Source organism: Saccopteryx leptura, chromosome 4, assembly GCF_036850995.1.
Source record: "Saccopteryx leptura isolate mSacLep1 chromosome 4, mSacLep1_pri_phased_curated, whole genome shotgun sequence".
Taxonomy (NCBI): Eukaryota; Metazoa; Chordata; class Mammalia; order Chiroptera; family Emballonuridae; genus Saccopteryx; species Saccopteryx leptura.
The window spans coordinates 53773048-53790348 of NC_089506.1; the positions used below are offsets into that span (position 1 = coordinate 53773048).

The 17301-nt window shown below is 45.6% G+C and overlaps 1 protein-coding gene across 1 annotated transcript in view; it reads left to right on the plus strand.

The window, feature by feature from the left end:
* The window catches only part of ABCC4 (ATP binding cassette subfamily C member 4 (PEL blood group)), a 294246-nt gene that overhangs the window by 40556 nt on the left and 236389 nt on the right, over positions 1-17301 (plus strand). The window contains exons 2-3 of the mRNA XM_066380684.1: positions 15140-15250; positions 15779-15899. Of these exons, the coding sequence (XP_066236781.1) occupies positions 15140-15250; positions 15779-15899 (232 nt within the window). The remainder of the gene's footprint in view (positions 1-15139; positions 15251-15778; positions 15900-17301) is intronic.

The following is a 17301-nucleotide window of genomic DNA, read 5'->3' on the forward strand; positions in this document are numbered from 1 at the left end:
GTTCCTGTCTATCTGTCCCTATCTATCCTTCTCTCTGACTCTCTGTCTCTGTAAAAAAAAAAAAAGTTGGCAAAGGAGATAAAACTATACAACGGGGTAAACATAGTCTATTTCAGTAAATGGAGTTGGGAAAATTGGGCAGATACATGCAAAAAATGAAACTAGACCACTTTACATCACACACAAGAATAAACTTAAAATGGATTAAAAACTTAAATGTTAGACTTGAAACTGTAAAAATCCTAGAAGAAAACATAGGCATGAAAATCTCAGATAATTTTCATAGCAGTATTATTTTTTTTTATTAATCTCAGGTAAGGGATAAAGAAACAAAAAGAAAAAATAAACAAATGGGACTACATCAAAATAAAGTTTTTGCACAACAAAGAAAACTGTCAACAAAATAAAGAGGCAACCCACTGTATGGGAGAATATTCACCAATGATACATATGTAGTAAGGGATTAATACCTAAAGTTTATACAGAACTCATAAAAATTCAACACCAAAAAACCAATTCATTTTAAAAATGGGCAAAGGACCTGAATAGACACTTTTCCAAAGAAGACATGCCAGTAGGCATGAAAATATGCTTAATGTTAATCATCAGAGAAATGCAAATTAAAACCACAGTGAGATATCATCTCACACCTGTCAGAAGGTCTGTCATCAATGAATCAAGTGTTGACGAGAAAAGGGAGGAAAGGGAAGGCTCCTGCTCTGCTGGTGGGAATGCAGAGTGGCATAGCCTCTGTGCAAATCAGTGTGGAGCTCCTCCAAACACAAGAATGAAACTGCCTTACTACCCAGTGATTTCACTACTTCACTTCTGGGAATATATATGAAGAAACCTGAAACACTAATTCAAAAGAATTTGTGCACCCCATGTTCATTGCAGTGTTATTTACAATAGCCAAGATTTGGAAGCAATCTAAGTGCCCATCAGTAAATGAGTGGATAAAAAACTGGTACATTTCCTGACTAGGAGGTGGCACAGTGGGTAGGATGTCAGCCTGGGATATTGAGGATCCAGGTTTTAAACCCCAACATCCTCGGTTTGAACGTGGGGTCGCTGGCTTGATTGTGGAATCATAGCCATGATTCAGTGGTCGCTGGCTTGAGTAAGGGGTCACTGGGGTGGCTGGAGCCCCCTGGTCAAGGCACATATGAGAAAGCAGTTGTAAAGCCAGTAGCTGCAGCCACCATCACAGCTGCCTGGCCCATGCAGGTTCAGGTTTTATTCGCACAGATGGTAATGAAACAACGGACCCAAGAACTGGTGGGCCATTAGCTTTAATCCTAGCTTGCACCCAGCGGGCAAGAAATACATATAGTGGGAAAATACTTCCCTTTCCATTCAGGGCTCCCAAAGCCACTGACTTACTGGAGTTTCCTAGAATCAAAGGTTTCTACCTCATCAGCCTTAATTACCTCTGTTCCCCATCTCCTTCTCTGCACAAACTGACTTCTCCTTCAGCAATCTGCCATCTTGACTGCTTCTCCTCTCCTCCATGTGGCCTTTCTCTGCTCCTTCAGCATGGGCTCCTCTGTCCCATTTTATAATGTAGAAATCAAACCCTTTAATCCAATATACAAACAAGGAAGTCTCTGACACAAATTAAGTCTCTGACACAAATTCACTTGTCTGAGGCATAAATGAGATTCTTCATAAGAGTGTATCACCCCACATCATGTAACAGTCAAGGGTGGGAAAGGCTTAGTCTTAAAACTAAGCCTTAGGCTATAAGAACCCTGCCTGCTTACAGCCTGTCTCCCACACCCAATGCAAACTATAAGCGAGTAAACATATATATCATACTTACAAACTTATTTGACCAACAGCAATTAATGAACAAGTAAGATGCTGCAACTATGAATTGATGTTTCTCATCTCTCTCCCTTCCAGTCTCTCTGTCTGTCTGTCTCAAAAAAGCAAACAAACTGGTATGTTAATTTAAGCCTGTGATGGAGAACCTTTTTATAAAAACTGCCCACTTTTGCAGTGCTGGTCAACCTGGTCCCTCTCGCCCACTAGTGGGCGTTCCAGCTTTCATGGTGGGCCAATCGCGGCTCCGTTTGGTTGCTCCGCTACCGCCCACAATGAAAGCTGGAACGCCCACTAGTGGGCAAGAGGGACCAGGTTGACCAACACTGCAAAAGTGGGCAGTTTTTATAAAAAGGTTCGCCATCGGGTTTAAGCAATGGTATACTACTTGGCTGTAAGAAAGAAGTAAATGTTACCTTTTGTGACAATATGAATGAACTTGGAAAGTATTATGCTAAGTAAAATAAGCCAGTGAGAGAAAAACAAATATAATTTCATTTATACTTGGAATCTAAGAGCAAAATAAATTAACAAAATAGAAGTATACTCATAGATAGAGCAGACTGACAGCTCTCGGAGGGGAGAGGGTAAGGGCATAGGGTGAAAGGTGAAGGGATTAAGTGAAACAAAACAAAAGAAATCGTGACAAAACAAAAACCCCAATAGGCAAAACTATGATGATTACCAGAGGGACAAGTGGGGGGGGGTAGAGAGGATAAAGGGGGGATAAAGGTGATGGAACGGAACTTGACTTGGGGTGGTGGACACAATATAGTACACAGATGATATAGAACTGTAGCTATATATAGTATATATATAACTGAAGTCTTAGGATTTTTTATTTTATTTTATTTTTTTGTATTTTTCTGAAGCTGGAAACTGGGAGGCAGTCAGACAGACTCCCGCATGCGCCCAACTGGGATCCACCCGGCACGCCCACCAGGGGGCGATGTTCTGCCCATCCGGGGCATTGCTCTGTCACGACCAGAGCCACTCTAGCGCCTGGGGCAGAGGCCAAGGAACCATCACCAGCGCCCCGGCCATCTTTTGCTCCAATGGAGTCTTGGCTGCGGGAGGGGAAGAGAGAGACAGAGAGGAAAGCGCAGCGGAGGGGTGGAGAAGCAAATGGGCGCTTCTCCTGTGGCAGCCTTATGATTTTATTAACCAGTGTCACCCCAATAAATTCAATTTTGTGGGAGATAGTGAGACAGATTCCCAATGTGTGCTCCTGCTGGGATCCACCCGGCAACCCATTTGGGCCTGGTGCTCAAATCAACTGAGCTATCCTCAGTGGCTGGGGCTGTCACTCGAACCATTCTAGCCACAGGCTTCAAGAGGGGAAGAGAGAGAGAAGGAGGAGAGGGAGGGGAAGAGATGCAGATGGTCGCTTCTCATGTGTGCCCTGACTGGGGATCGGACTTGGGATGTCCACATGCCAGGCCAACACTCTATCTACTGAACCAACTAGCCAGGGCCAATACATTCAGTTAAAAGAAATATAATAAAAAATTTTGGCTCTTTGAAGTTAATATCTTAATTATACACATACCTTGTTTCCTGTTTTACTTTGTTGGGATTAACAGATGGTTTTTTATAAATTGAAGGCAAGATTGTCCAGCAGTAAGAAGATTACAACTGACTTGATCACAAGACTAGCTATATTTGTGGTGGTCTGAAATCTGACCTGCAATGTGCCTGAGGAATGCCTGTAATTTATCAACAGAAGCCACCACGTCCTCAGTATCATTAGTTGATTTTTTCTTATTATTCATCTTACAACTAATATGTAATAATTTATTGCCCTTAGTAATTTTGAGTTGGAGTTTCTAATTTTCTAAAACGATTTTTATACAAATTTTATTACTTTCCTTATTTTCCTTCTTTGACAGCTTTTTTATTAATCATTTCTAGTACAGTAATGAGCCATCCATTTCTATGTTATTTTAATGGGAATGAATTTAATGTGCCTTTTGCTGGTAAGCAAAGCGACTCATGAATATAGGTTTTTATATATTTGGTATATAAAACATAGTTTTTAATATATATTACTGCCATGCTAATTTAAAGAGATTTAAGAATGGATTTCCTGGCCTGACCTGTAGTGGCACCGTGGATAAACTGTCAACCTGGAACACTGAGGTCGCCGGTTCAAAGCCCTGGGCTTGCTGGTCAGGGCACATATGGGAGTTGATGCTTTCTGCTCCTTCCCCTTCTCTCTCTCTCTCTCTCTTCTCTAAAATGAATAAATAAAATAAAAATTAAAGAATGGGTTTTCAATAGAGTTGCTTTGGTTTATATTAAATAGGACAAAAATATTTTCATAAAGGATATTTTGAATTGCAGTATTTCTCTTGTTTTGACTCCCTAGAGTTAATTAGTAATAGGATGTTGAATTTTAAACTGATTTCTGGTTCACTTGGCTTTTCTTTATGCTAGAGTGATAGAGTCTCAGCTTTGGGAACGAAGCAGGGATGTGAGATTTGCGTGACTAACAGGGAGTACGTCTGGGAGAGGAAATTGGGTCTAGTTTACTTGTATGAAGGAATGTGGCTACTTGTCCTGGCTGCACTTCCTTTTTCTTTTCTTTCTTTTTTTTTAAGTGAGAGGAGGGGAGATAGACAGGTTTTTGCATGTGCCCCAACCTGGATCCACCTGGCAGCCGCTGCTGGTCACACTTTCTTAAATGTTCTTTCTCATTCAATTTTTAACTGGTTTCCTTGCCTTCCTGTCTGTCATCTATAATGTGGCTTACAAACTTCACTATTTGCCTTCTACCTTCAGGATGAAGTCCACATTCCTGAACTTAGAATACGAGGCCTTTGGTTACCCCATTATCACATCAAATGCCATGCTGTTTTGGACCTGCTGTCCCAGGCAATGTCTTTGTGTATATGGTGCTGTTTTAGTGGAAAGCTCTTCCCTTCTTCCCTGGTCAGTGAATGCTCAGTGGCTCCACTGCACGCACTCAAGCCTCAAGCTTTGTCTCTTCCTGGAAACCCACCCTGATGCGTGTGCGGGCCCCCCCTCCCGCCCCCCATTGCTTCACAGGTTTTTCTCTCTTCAATGTTCAGGTCCCAGGCCTGGCTGATGACCAGAATTGGCTGGGGGTGGGGATGGGTGGACGTTAAAAAGGCTACCAGTGAGGTTTCATCTTGGCTTAACCTGTGACTCAGTCATTTGGGCTGGGGCTCCAGATACCTGTTGGTCTTTGTTTTAAGACTCCAGGGCTGAGGTTGGGATTTTGATGTTTCGCCAGGGTTGGGACTGTTGGTGTAATTGCCAGATGAGGCACGCCAAAACACACTCTGCAGCAGGTTCCCAGGCTTGAGCCTGTATCAGCATCACCTGGTACAGATGGTTGGGCTCCACTCTCAGAGTGTCTGATTCATAGGTCTGGGCGAGGCCTGAGAATTTGCATTTCTAACAAGTTAGGGGATGTAAATGTTGCTGGTCTGGGGACCACACTTTAAGAACCTCTGATGTATAGAAGATGGGTCATTGGCAATTTGGAATATTAATCCCCTACCCCTAGAGAGCCCGGATGGCAGCCAAGAAGCAGATCCTGTGCATAGTTCACAACCACACCAACACATGTTGTAATTCTTTCCGTAGATACCTTGCCCACTGGACTGTGAGCTCCTATGGGGCGATCGAACCAGAGAATATAGCAGGGGTCCCCCAACTATGGCCCGCGGGCCACATGTGGCCCCCTGAGGCCATTTATTCAGCCCCCGCTGCACTTCCGGAAGGGGCATGTCTTTCATTGGTGGTCAGTGAGAGAAGCAGATTGACCATCTCATTAGCCAAAAGCAGGCCCATAGTTCCCATTGAAATACTGGTCAGTTTGTTGATTTAAATTTACTTGTTCTTTAATTTAAATATTGTATTTGTTCCCATTTTGTTTTTTTACTTTAAAATAAGATATGTGCAATGTGCATAGGGATTTGTTCATAGTTTTCTTTTTATAGTCTGGCCTTCCAACGGTCTGAGGGACAGTGATCTGGCCCCCTGTGTAAAAAGTTTGGGGACCCCTGGAATATAGTAATGCATTTATACCGGTATCCTTGCTTTGGTGGCTAGGGACTGCTGCCAGTGCCCTGTGCTACTCTTCGGGGCCAACATTTGAAGTCAAGTCCTGTGGCTTTTCCAGGAAGATGAAAAGATCGGGGCAGTGATCTGATCCAGGAGATCTGGCCACCCAGGCAATGTCTGGGGATATTTTTGGTTGTCACAATTTGAGGTTGGAAAATTGTACTGGCATCTGGAGAATGGACTTCAGGGATGCTGCTGACCATCCTATAGTACACAGGACACCCCCCCCTCAACAAGGAAACATGCAGCCTGCAGCCTAAAATGTTAGTCTTGCTGAGCTTGGGAAATCCTGCCATAGGAAGCGAGTTCTAATAAGGTAGGGTGGGTCTTACTTACTTACCTTGTGAGATCTGTCTGTGTGCTTCCCATTGGTCTCTTACCCCAGTTCCTGTTTTTGGATTCTGACTCAAAGCACCCCACCTATCTCTGCCACCTCTACCTCCTTCTTTATCCTTAGCTCTTCCCCGATGGAATCCCCAATGACCAAGAGAATTAACCAAAGATTAATATTTTGCCAGTTAGAAGTGCTTTAAAAGACATTTTTTCAATAATAAATGACTTGAGTGGGGCTAGGTTGTTTGTTGAATGTTGTGTGGTACTCACTAGACCTGCCTGTTCCCTTCTCTTACAGGAGCTAGAGAGGGGTGTGTCTGTGATGTCAGTGGGTGTTCTCTGCCGCTGCCTCACCGGGGGAGAGTCACTCATTTATTAATTCAGCTGAGTTTTGAGTGACGTGCCACACAAAGACTGGCTCCTGTCCTCATGAAGATCTCTTATTTTAGAAGGGAGACAGACAAAATAAAGAAGGGGGTTATTTTTTTCCTCTTAGAAACCAGATTGCAGTAAATAGGTAAAGAAATAGAGGGACATGAGGAATAAAATCAGGGTATGCTTTTAGAGAAGATGGCTCAGGCCTTGTTGTGGAGGTGGTGTTTGACTGAGACCTGGAGGAGACACGGTGCGGTTGTCCGGTTGTGGGGAGGGGGCGAGGCAGAGGGTTTGTGTGCGGTTGTCCGGTTGTGGGGAGGGGGCGAGGCAGAGGGTTTGTGTGCGGTTGTCCGGTTGTGGGGAGGGGGTGAGGCAGAGTGTTTGTTTCCAGCAGAGGGAACAGGAAGTAGGAGAGCAGGACCACAGCAGGCCAGCGTGGCCGGAGCACTTGAGTGAGGGGAAGGGGAAGAATACGGGGTGGTGAGCTAGGAGGGACTTGGTCACGCATGACACCCCATCAGGAATTTAGGTGGTGTTCTGTTGTAGGATGACAGCACGGCCTTGTAATTTTAAGAAATCATTTGGTTGCCTGACCTGTGGTGGCACAGTGGATAGAGCGTGGACCTGAATGCTGAGGTTGCTGGTTCGAAACCCTGGCCTTGCCTGGTCAAGGCTCATACGGGAGTGGATGCTTCCTGCTCTTCCCCCTGCTCTCTCCCTTCTCTCTAAAATAAATAAATAAAGTCTTAAAAAAGAAAGGAAATCATTCTGGCTTTTCTATATAGAGATCGTAGGGAAACCAAGAGTACAAGCAGGTAAGTCAGATGGCAGGCTGTGCAGCCCCCAGAACAGGCGGTGGCTCAGGCCCAGGTGGGGAAGTGGGGGAGGCGGATGCGGGGAAGTGGATGGGGTCAGGCTGCATGTCTGAGGTAGCAGCTGTGGGCCTGAGGGGAAGGGAAGCATTTAGGGTGACTACCAGGTTTCTGGTTTGAGCAGTGAGCTCCATGGGGTTGACATTACAGAGATGGGGAAGAGCAGTTTTGTTGAGGACCTTGAAGCCTGTTAGCTGCGAGAAGATGACAAGTAGGCACTTACCCACAGGAGTCTGGGTCTGGGGGGGAGGCCTGGCTCTCAGCATTCAGATATGATTGGACATGGCCTGACCTGTGGTGGCGCAGTGGGCAAAACGTCGACCTGGAACTCTGGGGTCTCCGGTTCAAAACCCTGAGCTTGCCTGGTCAAGGCACATATGGAAGTTGATGCTTCCTGCTCCTCCCCTGTTCTCTCTCTCTAAAAATGAATAAGTAAAATCTTAAAAAAAGCAATATGGAAAAAAAATTAAACGATGGATGGGCAGGTGTCCTCTAGGAATAGTGTGAGGCTCAACTCAGTGGTCTACGGGGACCAGGCTAGCCAATAAATGCAAGGATGGCAGATGCAAGGTCAGTAGACACTGGGCATCATGGAAGTCTGAAGACTTCCTTAACATGTGCAACAGAATAAAGAGGAAGGAAGGTTCCAGAAGGGATGAGAACAAGACAGTGAGCAGCAAGGGTTTGGGGTACCCTTTGTGCGGGGTATGGAAGTCACTCCTAGTGATACTGGGTGTTGGGGTGAAGGGGAAGCCTGGTCCAGCAGCTGGGGTTGCTGAAGAATGATAGGCAGTGACAGAACTTTCTGGATGTGGCAGTGGGTAGTGGCTCATGGCCTTTGCAGGTGCCGCGGTTGTTTACAGCCAGGAGGGGCATGGAGCTGGAAAATGGAATTGGGGAAACCATCCTGAGGCTGCAAGGTAGTTCGTCATGTCTTGGGGGCCAGCTGTGTCTTGGGGGGCGAGCCAGACCTCTGCTAAGAGCAAGGAGCTGAGGGTGGCCTAGTCCAGGGGCTTCATGGAGACTGTCCCTTTGTGTCATATGTGTGGGGCATGTGGCTGAAGGTTGGAAGTGGGGTCAGGATACCCTTCACTGGCCTTCATTACTGGAAAGCCGTGCTCACTGCTGTTCAGAAAGGGAAATGGTGAATTCATTGCTTTTCAACTCTATTCCCCAAGGACCCTGCAGGGAGGGGAGGGTGAAGGAGCCCCCCTGGGAAGGGTGGAAGTGTTGGCCAGTGCAGCTCTTTGCAAGCATGGCATTTCTTTGCCAATTTTTCCTTATTCAGTGTTGATGTTTTTCAAACTGTACAGTTTATTAAGACTCCCAGGAAGATGTGCCAGGTGTTTCTGTGGCTTTGTGTACTCCTGGGCACTTGGAAATGCTCCTTGGGGCGGGCGTGGGCCCTCAATCGGGTGCCCTCCTCTGTGGGAGCCCTCGGCTTTTTCAGCACTGGGAACTACTTATGTTATGGTCATTTCGTAGTTCACTTCCTTCTCAGTGTGTGGGAAATAAGAAGTGAGGCAGGAGTGACTGCTAAGTGTGAGTTGTGCAAGGAAACCCTCAACAGGCCTCAGTGCAGCCCTCAATTCCAGGTTACCGTCGTTTCCCTCCAGCTCCAATGCTCATTGAGTTCCCCGGTCTTGGGAACCGTGTTGGGAACGGAGTGGACAGAAACGCCTGGGAGGCCGTCGGGCGCCTGGCTGTCGTGGCGGTTATGGTGCTGGGGGCTCAGTGGGCCGAGTGTGTCCAGAAATCAATCTAGTGGATTTCCATGGGCATGTCTTCATTTTTTTTAAAATTAAAAAATTATGATAAAATACACATAAACAAATATACCATTTAAAAAAATCGAGGTATGATTACATACTAATTTCAGATGTATAATATGATGATTTGATACTTGTTTATATTCTTAAGTGATCACCAACAGTAAGTCTAGTTAACATCCACCACACCACATAGTTACAAAATGTTTTTCCTGTGGTGAGAACTTTTAAGATTTACTCTCTTAGCAACTTTCAAATATGCAGGACTGTACAGTGTAACCAACTAGAGTCAACAGGCTGTTTGTTGCCTCCTCGAGACTTACTTGGTAACTGGAGTTTGTACCTTGTGACTGACCTTCTCCACCCATTTCATTTCGCTCACCTCCCCACTTCTCACCTCTGTGTACCGCCAATCTGTTCTCTGTTTTCTAGGAGATCCTTTTTAAGATTCTACATATAAGTGAGATCATAGAGTGGTTGCCCTTTTCTTTCTGATTTATTTCACTTAGCACAATGCCCTCAAAGTCAATTCATGTTGCAGAAGGCAAGATTTTATTCTTTTTTATGATTGAATTGTATTTGTACATATATACTAAAATTTACCTTCTTAATCATTTTTAAGTTTGCAGTTTAGTGGCTGGCCTTTTGTGACTGGTTTATGTCACTGAGTGTAATATCCTCAGGGTTCATCCATGTTGTGGCATGTATAAGAATTTCCTTTTTTTAAAAATATATTTTTAAATTATTTTTATTTATTTATTCATTTTAGAGAAGAGAGACAGAGAGAGAGAGAGACAGAGACAGAGACAGAGAAGGGGGGAGGAGCTGGAAGCATCAACTCCCATATGTGCCTTGACCAGGCAAGCCCAGGGTTTTGAACCGGCGACCTCAGCGTTCCAGGTTGACACTTGATCCACTGTGCCACCATAGGTCAGGCAAGAATTTCCTTCTTATGGCTGAATAATAGTCCATTGTATATATACGCCACACTGTTTATCCATTAACCCACTGGTGGACACGGGTTGTTTCCACCTTTTGGCTATTGTGGCTAATGCTGCTATAATCATGGGTGTACAGTGACTGGCATTTCTCTTTAATGGAGTTGGGTAGAATAGAAAATATCAAGAGTAGCATCGGCAAATGTGGACGCAGTGTAGGCAGACTTTCTGGGGGTACAAGAGAGCTTGGGGATCTAGATTTTTATGGGAATCTCATTTTTTAAAAGCTGTTAATTTTCAAAATAATAATGTGTGCCACACCAAACATATTTGTGTGGGCCTCCAGTGGGTGACCTCAGATATGAGAGATGATGTATAAGGGATTTTTGATCAGTGCATGTAAGTTTGCTGGAGACTTCAGGGGGCCAAGTGGAGGGGCTGGAGTTTGCAGCTGGGACTGCCAGATTGAAAAGGAAAAGGGTACAGAACTCTTCTTTATTGTTGGTGAGAAGGCAAAGGAACACAGCCTCTTTCGAAGATTGTTCAGGGGCTTCTTAAAAAACCTAATTTACTTTTACCATCTGACCCGGGAATCATGCTCCTTGGCATTTACCAAAAGGATTTGAAAACACGTTCACGCGAAAACCTGCTCTTGGTTGTCTGTCTCAGCTTTATTTATAATTGCCTAAACTTGGAAGTGATCCTTCCAATAAACTAGAATTTGACTGACGATCCCATGTCAGTACAGGTTCTTCCATGGTAACGAACGTTCCACTCGGGTGGGAGATTCTGAGAACGGGGGAGGTTGCCGGGGAGTGTGGGGCAGGGGCTGGTTCGGAACTCGGTACTTCCTGCTCAGTTCTGCTGTTTGCCTGAAACTGCTGCATAAAAATACAGGTACTTAGAAACCTGATGACCTTCCAGGTCAGGGGGATGGGGGTAGGAATGTTAACGCGTATCCAGGAGATACGTGGGCAACTAGTCCGGCCTGGCCGGTGTGAAAGGGTTCCTGTTGGGACAGTGGGATACGTGACTGGAATAGCAGTCTGGAGCCACTGCAAACATGCAGACGCTCAGACTGGTGATGGTTGTGTTGAGGCCCTTTGCAAGCTGCAGGAGATGACACGTCACCCAAGGTAACCCAACTGCCCAGGAGACGTTTATTTCCCATAGACTGATAAACCTTGCAGTCTGTGAAAGCATTATGATAACTGACTGAATGGTATCATCAGTTCTTTAGCCTTGAGTAGGTATCCTTTTAATTAAGATAGTCTGGGCCCTGGCTGGTTGGCTCAGCGGTAGAGCGTCGGCTGGCGTGCGGGGGACCCGGGTTCGATTCCCGACCAGGACACATAGGGGAAGCGCCCATTTGCTTCTCCACCCCCCCCCTCCTTCCTCTCTGTCTCTCTCTTCCCCTCCCGCAGCCGAGGCTCCATTGGAGCAAGGATGGCCTGGGCGCTGGGGATGGCTCCTTGGCCTCTGCCCCAGGCGCTAGAGTGGCTCTGGTCTCGGCAGAGCATCGCCCCCCTGGTGGGCAGAGCTTCGCCCCTGGTGGGCGTGCCGGGTGGATCCCGGTCGGGCGCATGCGGGAGTCTGTCTGACTGTCTCTCCCCGTTTCCAGCTTCAGAAAAATACAAAAAAAAAAAAAAAGATAGTCTGAATTGCATGTTCACGTGCATGTGATTAAGCTTCTGGCTCAATTTTTTGACCCAAGTAAAGTATTCTCTGCTTTGTAGTGCCCTAATTCCAATGAATGACATCAAAGGCATACCTCGTTAGACAGTAATGCCCTCAAGGTCTGTTCTGACTCTCTGGAGGGATACATCCTTGAAGTTGGAAGCAAGATCTGTGTAATCTCTTATAGGGGACGGGGTTTAGTAGTTTGGAAGAAAGTATTTGTTTGGAACATCTTAACCACTTGAAGCGTACAGTGCAATAGTGTTAAGTACATTCGTGTTGTTGTGCAATCAGTCTCCACAATTCTTTTCATCTTGCACTGAGGTTTTACTAACCACTAACTCCTCACTTTGCTTTCCCTCCAGCCCCGGGCAACTTTGCCTCTCCTTTCTGTCTCTGAGTTTGACTGCTTCCAGTGCCTCCTGTAGGTGGAGTCATTCAGCGTTGGTCCTTCTGTGTGGCACCATTTTACAGCCCCACCAGCCCTCGGCAAGGGTTCCGGTTTCTCCACACCCTTGCCAACACTTTTTTTTTTCTTTTTGGATAGTAGCCATTCTAATATGTGTGAGGTACTATCTCATTGTGATTTCAATCTGCGTTTCCTTGATGATTAGTAATGTTGAACATCTTTTCCTGGGCAAACAGAATTTTAAAAAGGGACTTTCAGGGTGTCATCATCTGGGTAAATTCTAGTCCTGTTGCCTGAGCATTTTCTGCAGGGAACAATTGGAGTAAATGGCCCAACACGCTTCTTCCCTACTTAGTGGTAAAGCTCACAGATTTTATACTTTTGCTTTGGAAGGAAATTAAGACCTAGAGATGTTCAATAACTGGCAACAAGCCATGGAGGTGCAAAATCTGGACCTTGTGGAAACGCAAGAGGCGGAATGGTCTAGGTCAGGGGTCCCCAAACTTTTTACACAGGGGGCCAGTTCACTGTCCCTCAGACCATTGGAGGGCCGGACTATAAAAAAAACTATGAACAAATCCCTATGCATACTGCACATATCTTATTTTAAAGTAAAAAAACAAAACGGGAACAAATATAACATTTAAAATAAAGAACAAGTAAATTTAAATCAACAAACTGACCAGTATTTCAATGGAAACTATGCTCCTCTCACTGACCACCAATGAAAGAGGTGCCCCTTCCGGAAGTGCTGTGGGGGCCGGATAAATGGCCTCAAGGGGCTGCATGTGGTTTGGGGACCCCTGGTCTAGGTCCTGGGAGCTCTGGGGTCCTCAGTACCATTGCTGGAACTAGAATTCAGTCTTCCGATTCCTGGTCCAGGGTTAGCAGAATCTGGAGCTCAGTTTTTCTTCCTCAATGATTTGTAGATGTTCATTTATTCAACAAATAATTCCTGAGCACTTCCTGTTCCCTAGTACTGTGATGGAGATAAAGCAATAAATGAGATGATTATTTTATTGTCATTTAAATAATGCATAGTGGATAATGACAGTTTATTGCAGTGGTCGGCAAACTCATTAGTCAACAGAGCCAAATATCAACAGTACAACGAGTGAAATTTCTCGAGAGCCAAATTTTTTAAACTTGTACTATACAGGTAGGTACATTCTTCATCAAGGTAGCGCCTGCACGTGGTATTTTTGTGGAAGAGCCACACTCAAGAGGCCAAAGAGCCATATGTGGCTCAGGAGCCGCAGTTTGCCGACCAGGAGTAGGGTGTTTCTTGGGGTCCTCTATAAATGTAATTAGTAGTGATATAATTTGAGATTATGTGAATATTCTATTTCATGTCAAACTTTGACTTACTGGGTTTAACTTCCACTGATAATTCTCACTTCGTTGTTCCTTCAGTATTTATTTGCATTTGAGAATGCAAGAGCTTCCCCTTTTCTCCATTTACATAGAAGTAAGGATTCGTGGACTCGTGTTATTTAATAGGTTATGATTCATTGCCATTTATTTATTTTGATATTCAGTATATCCCAGAGTTTTCTAGTGAGAGCCCCTCAGTCTGGCTTGTCTGACCTTGGGTGCATCCTCACGATTCCTTGAACTCTTTCTTATTTTATGGAGTAACCTGTTTCGTACCCATTGTGTACTTTCCCTGCCTGTTTCGTGTTAGTCTCCTCACTAGGCAGTGATGCTGTTGCTAGGAGCACTGGGACACTGTTCACCTGGGCCACTACTTCTCAGCCCTCAAACATTTTTCCGTGGGAGCCGGTGCTGTGGCTCGACCCGCCCTGTGGTTCTCAGCCACACCTCAACAATGATCATCAGGGAACTTTGAGAAAAGACAAGGTACAAGGTGTTTCCTCATAGGTGCTGGAGGATGCATGGCATCCCTGGGGCCCTACAGCAAGATCCTGGGGAGGAGATAGAAAAAGGGAGAGTGAGAGAGAGAGGAAGAGAGTGCCTGGATTCTGCCTTTGTTGGGGTTGAGGGCGGGGTGCCTCGAGTTTTGCGGGTTCAGTCTTTATTGGTTAATTTAAAACAGAAGAGTGAGAATTAAAGCGCAGGAAGGGAAAAGCAGGTGGTTATCACACAGTTAGTTATCTCAGTCATGTATAGGTTTCCAGCAAAGTTTTCCTGAAAAGCCAAAGGGAGCTGCTTGGGTGGGTGGCCTGGTTCCTGTGCAGTCCTGTAGCTGGCAGAGTGTTTGAGTTGAATGTCTTTGAAATGGATGCCTCAGCAATCAAAAGCGTAGTGTCAGGCACTTATATTACAACCACAGAAAGCACTTGTCAGTGCCGAAACTACACTGTCCCAGCATTGGAGCCAGTCATTTTCTTCAAGGAGCCCTGGTTCCTTTCTGAAAGGAAGGGCATTGATAAACTGAGATCTGGACGCTGGAGTGGCTCTGGCGTTGGAGTGTCATTGTCCCCAGGCCTTCTCAGCAGACAGAGTGAGGTGGAGTATGGGTGTGCAAGCACATATTAAAATATATTTGCCCTCTCATATCTGTGTATTTAAAATGTAGACTTTTTTTTAAAATTTTTTTATTTATTGATTTCACAGAGAGAGGAGGGGAGAGAACAAGAAGTATCAAGTCAGTTGCTTCACTTTAGTTGTTCATTGATTGCTTGTTGTATGTGCCTTGACCGGGCAAGCCCAGGGTTTTGAACCGGCAACCTCAGCATTCCAAGTCAATGCTTTATCCACCATGCCACCACGGGTCAGGCTAAAATGTAGACTTTTTAAAAACAAAACTCACGAATGTAGGATTCTGATTAGACATAAATGTGCATTTTTTTGGATCAATATCATTCCTTTTCTCTTCATTTTTAACAGGTGGCTAAACCCCTTGTTTAAAATTGGTCAGAAGCGGAGATTAGAAGAAGATGACATGTACTCAGTGCTGCCCGAGGACCGCTCGAAGCACCTGGGAGAGGAGTTGCAAGGGTAAGCCACGGGCGGGAAGCAGAAACTCCGTGCGGGTGCTGGCGGTGTGGAGGGGTGTTGTCTTCCTGTGGGCCCCCTGGAGCCTGCGTCCCCTGACCTGGCACATTCGCCCCCCCAGGCAGTCCTGGGGCCCAGCCCTCTTTGGTGGTCGAGTCGAACCCCTGTTTCCTGTGCATTTGTGGAAGTGGAGGGAGCCCCCAGCAGAGGCCCTGGATGCCGAGAACTGTCCCTGGAGGAAGTCGTGTGTACTCCTCTCTACCTTCTTGGGCTGCTCAGGTCATGGAAAGTCTAGCAGAGCTGGGCAGTAACCTGTTTCCTGAGACCGGGACTCTTCCCTGCAGGGCTGATTTTCGGGTGCTTCGGATCCTGCACCCACACATCTTGCCGGAGCCCTGTGGACAGGTAGCTGGCATTTATGGGACAGCATGTGGTGCCCTGTAGTCGACCCTCTTCTCTCACTCCGTCACCTGCCCCGTTTTGCCTTAGGGAGGGCCTGCTCTTCTTCACTGGCTTTGTTTCTCATTGCAGGTACTGGGATAGAGAAGTTTTGAGAGCCCGGAATGACTCACGGAAGCCTTCTTTAACAAAAGCAATCATCAAGTGTTACTGGAAACCCTATTTAGTTTTGGGCTTAATTACGTTAATTGAGGTAAATGCTTTTACCTACAGTGAATTATTTTTCAGCGTCTGTGCATTGCTATTTAGGTGGACGGGGACTGTAGGGGAGAGGAGAGGCGAGTTGCTCAAGGCCTGAGGATAAAAGATGTCTAGGAAACATGATGTAGCTCAATGGTTGTGTTCCTTGTTAGGAAGGGCAACTACTTAGATGACTGGACCTCAGGGATTATTATTTTTCTTGTAACCACTTAAAATAGTGTGTTGTAGAAGGACAGCTCTGGAAGGACATTGCATACCATGTTGGTGCTTAGTAAATGTTATAAACCTTGACCAAAAGAAGATTCTACAGCCTCAAGGAATCTGCCCTGTGGTTTGGAGGAAATAATTTTGGGCCAGCGCCCAGAATAACATAAGACATTTTATAGGTGCTCAACAAATAATTGTTAACATGACCAGGCCAAATCTGATAATGTTCTTCCAAGCAGGTATTGTCACTTCTCCTCCTCCAGGGAAACTGAACCTGGGACTCAGCATCTGGGCTGGGGCCAGCCAGAGCTCCCAAGAGCACATGTCTCTAGGCTACTGCCTTTGCAGTGGGCGGGGGCTAGGAGCCAAATCCCTCTCTTTGAGAAGCTCTGGCTTCACCATGTTTTCTGGAGAATTTGTGTACTACCCATTCTGGTTTCTTGTACCTGGTTGTTAGGGTGGATTGCTGTTTGCAAGGTGTAGTCTTGGTAGCCCGGTATTGTGGAGATTGTAGGAGGGGATGTGCAGCGGAGAACCAAAGGCAAAAAGCTAAGAGATCAATGCTCTCTGTTTCCCCGAAGGGCCTTGGTGAAGATCCTCTGGTAAGACATTGTTCTACTTGGGTGCACAGTGCCTGTGAGCTTACCCGTTCTGTGTGGGTGTGTGGGAAATCCTAGTACTGCCTTAAGGATATTGGCGGCCCTGTGTGTGCATGAGATTAGTAGAGATAGAAGTTGCAGTTGCTACGGAAGGGTTGCTTTAGCTCAAGGGTCGGGAACCTATGGCTCGCGAGCCAGATGTGGCTCTTTTGATGACTGCACTTGGCTCGCAGACAAATCTTTAATAAAAATAATAATAACGTTAAAAATATAAAACATTCTCATGTATTACAATCCATTCATTTCCTACCGCTCATGTTCATGGTTGCAGGTGGCTGGAGCCAATCACAGCTGTCCTCCGGGACAACACTAAATTTTTACTGGATAATGCATAACGCACATGGTTCGTTGTATGGCTCTCATGGAATTACATTTTAAAATATGTGGCGTTCATGGCTCTCTCAGCCAAAAAGGTTCCCGACCCCTGCTTTAGCTGCAGAAGGGCGGTGAGTTGTCCTATGCATTTTGTTGGGGGTGAGATGGGTGGGCCAGTTGATTTGTGTGTGGCAGGAGTAGCTCCTGTTTAAA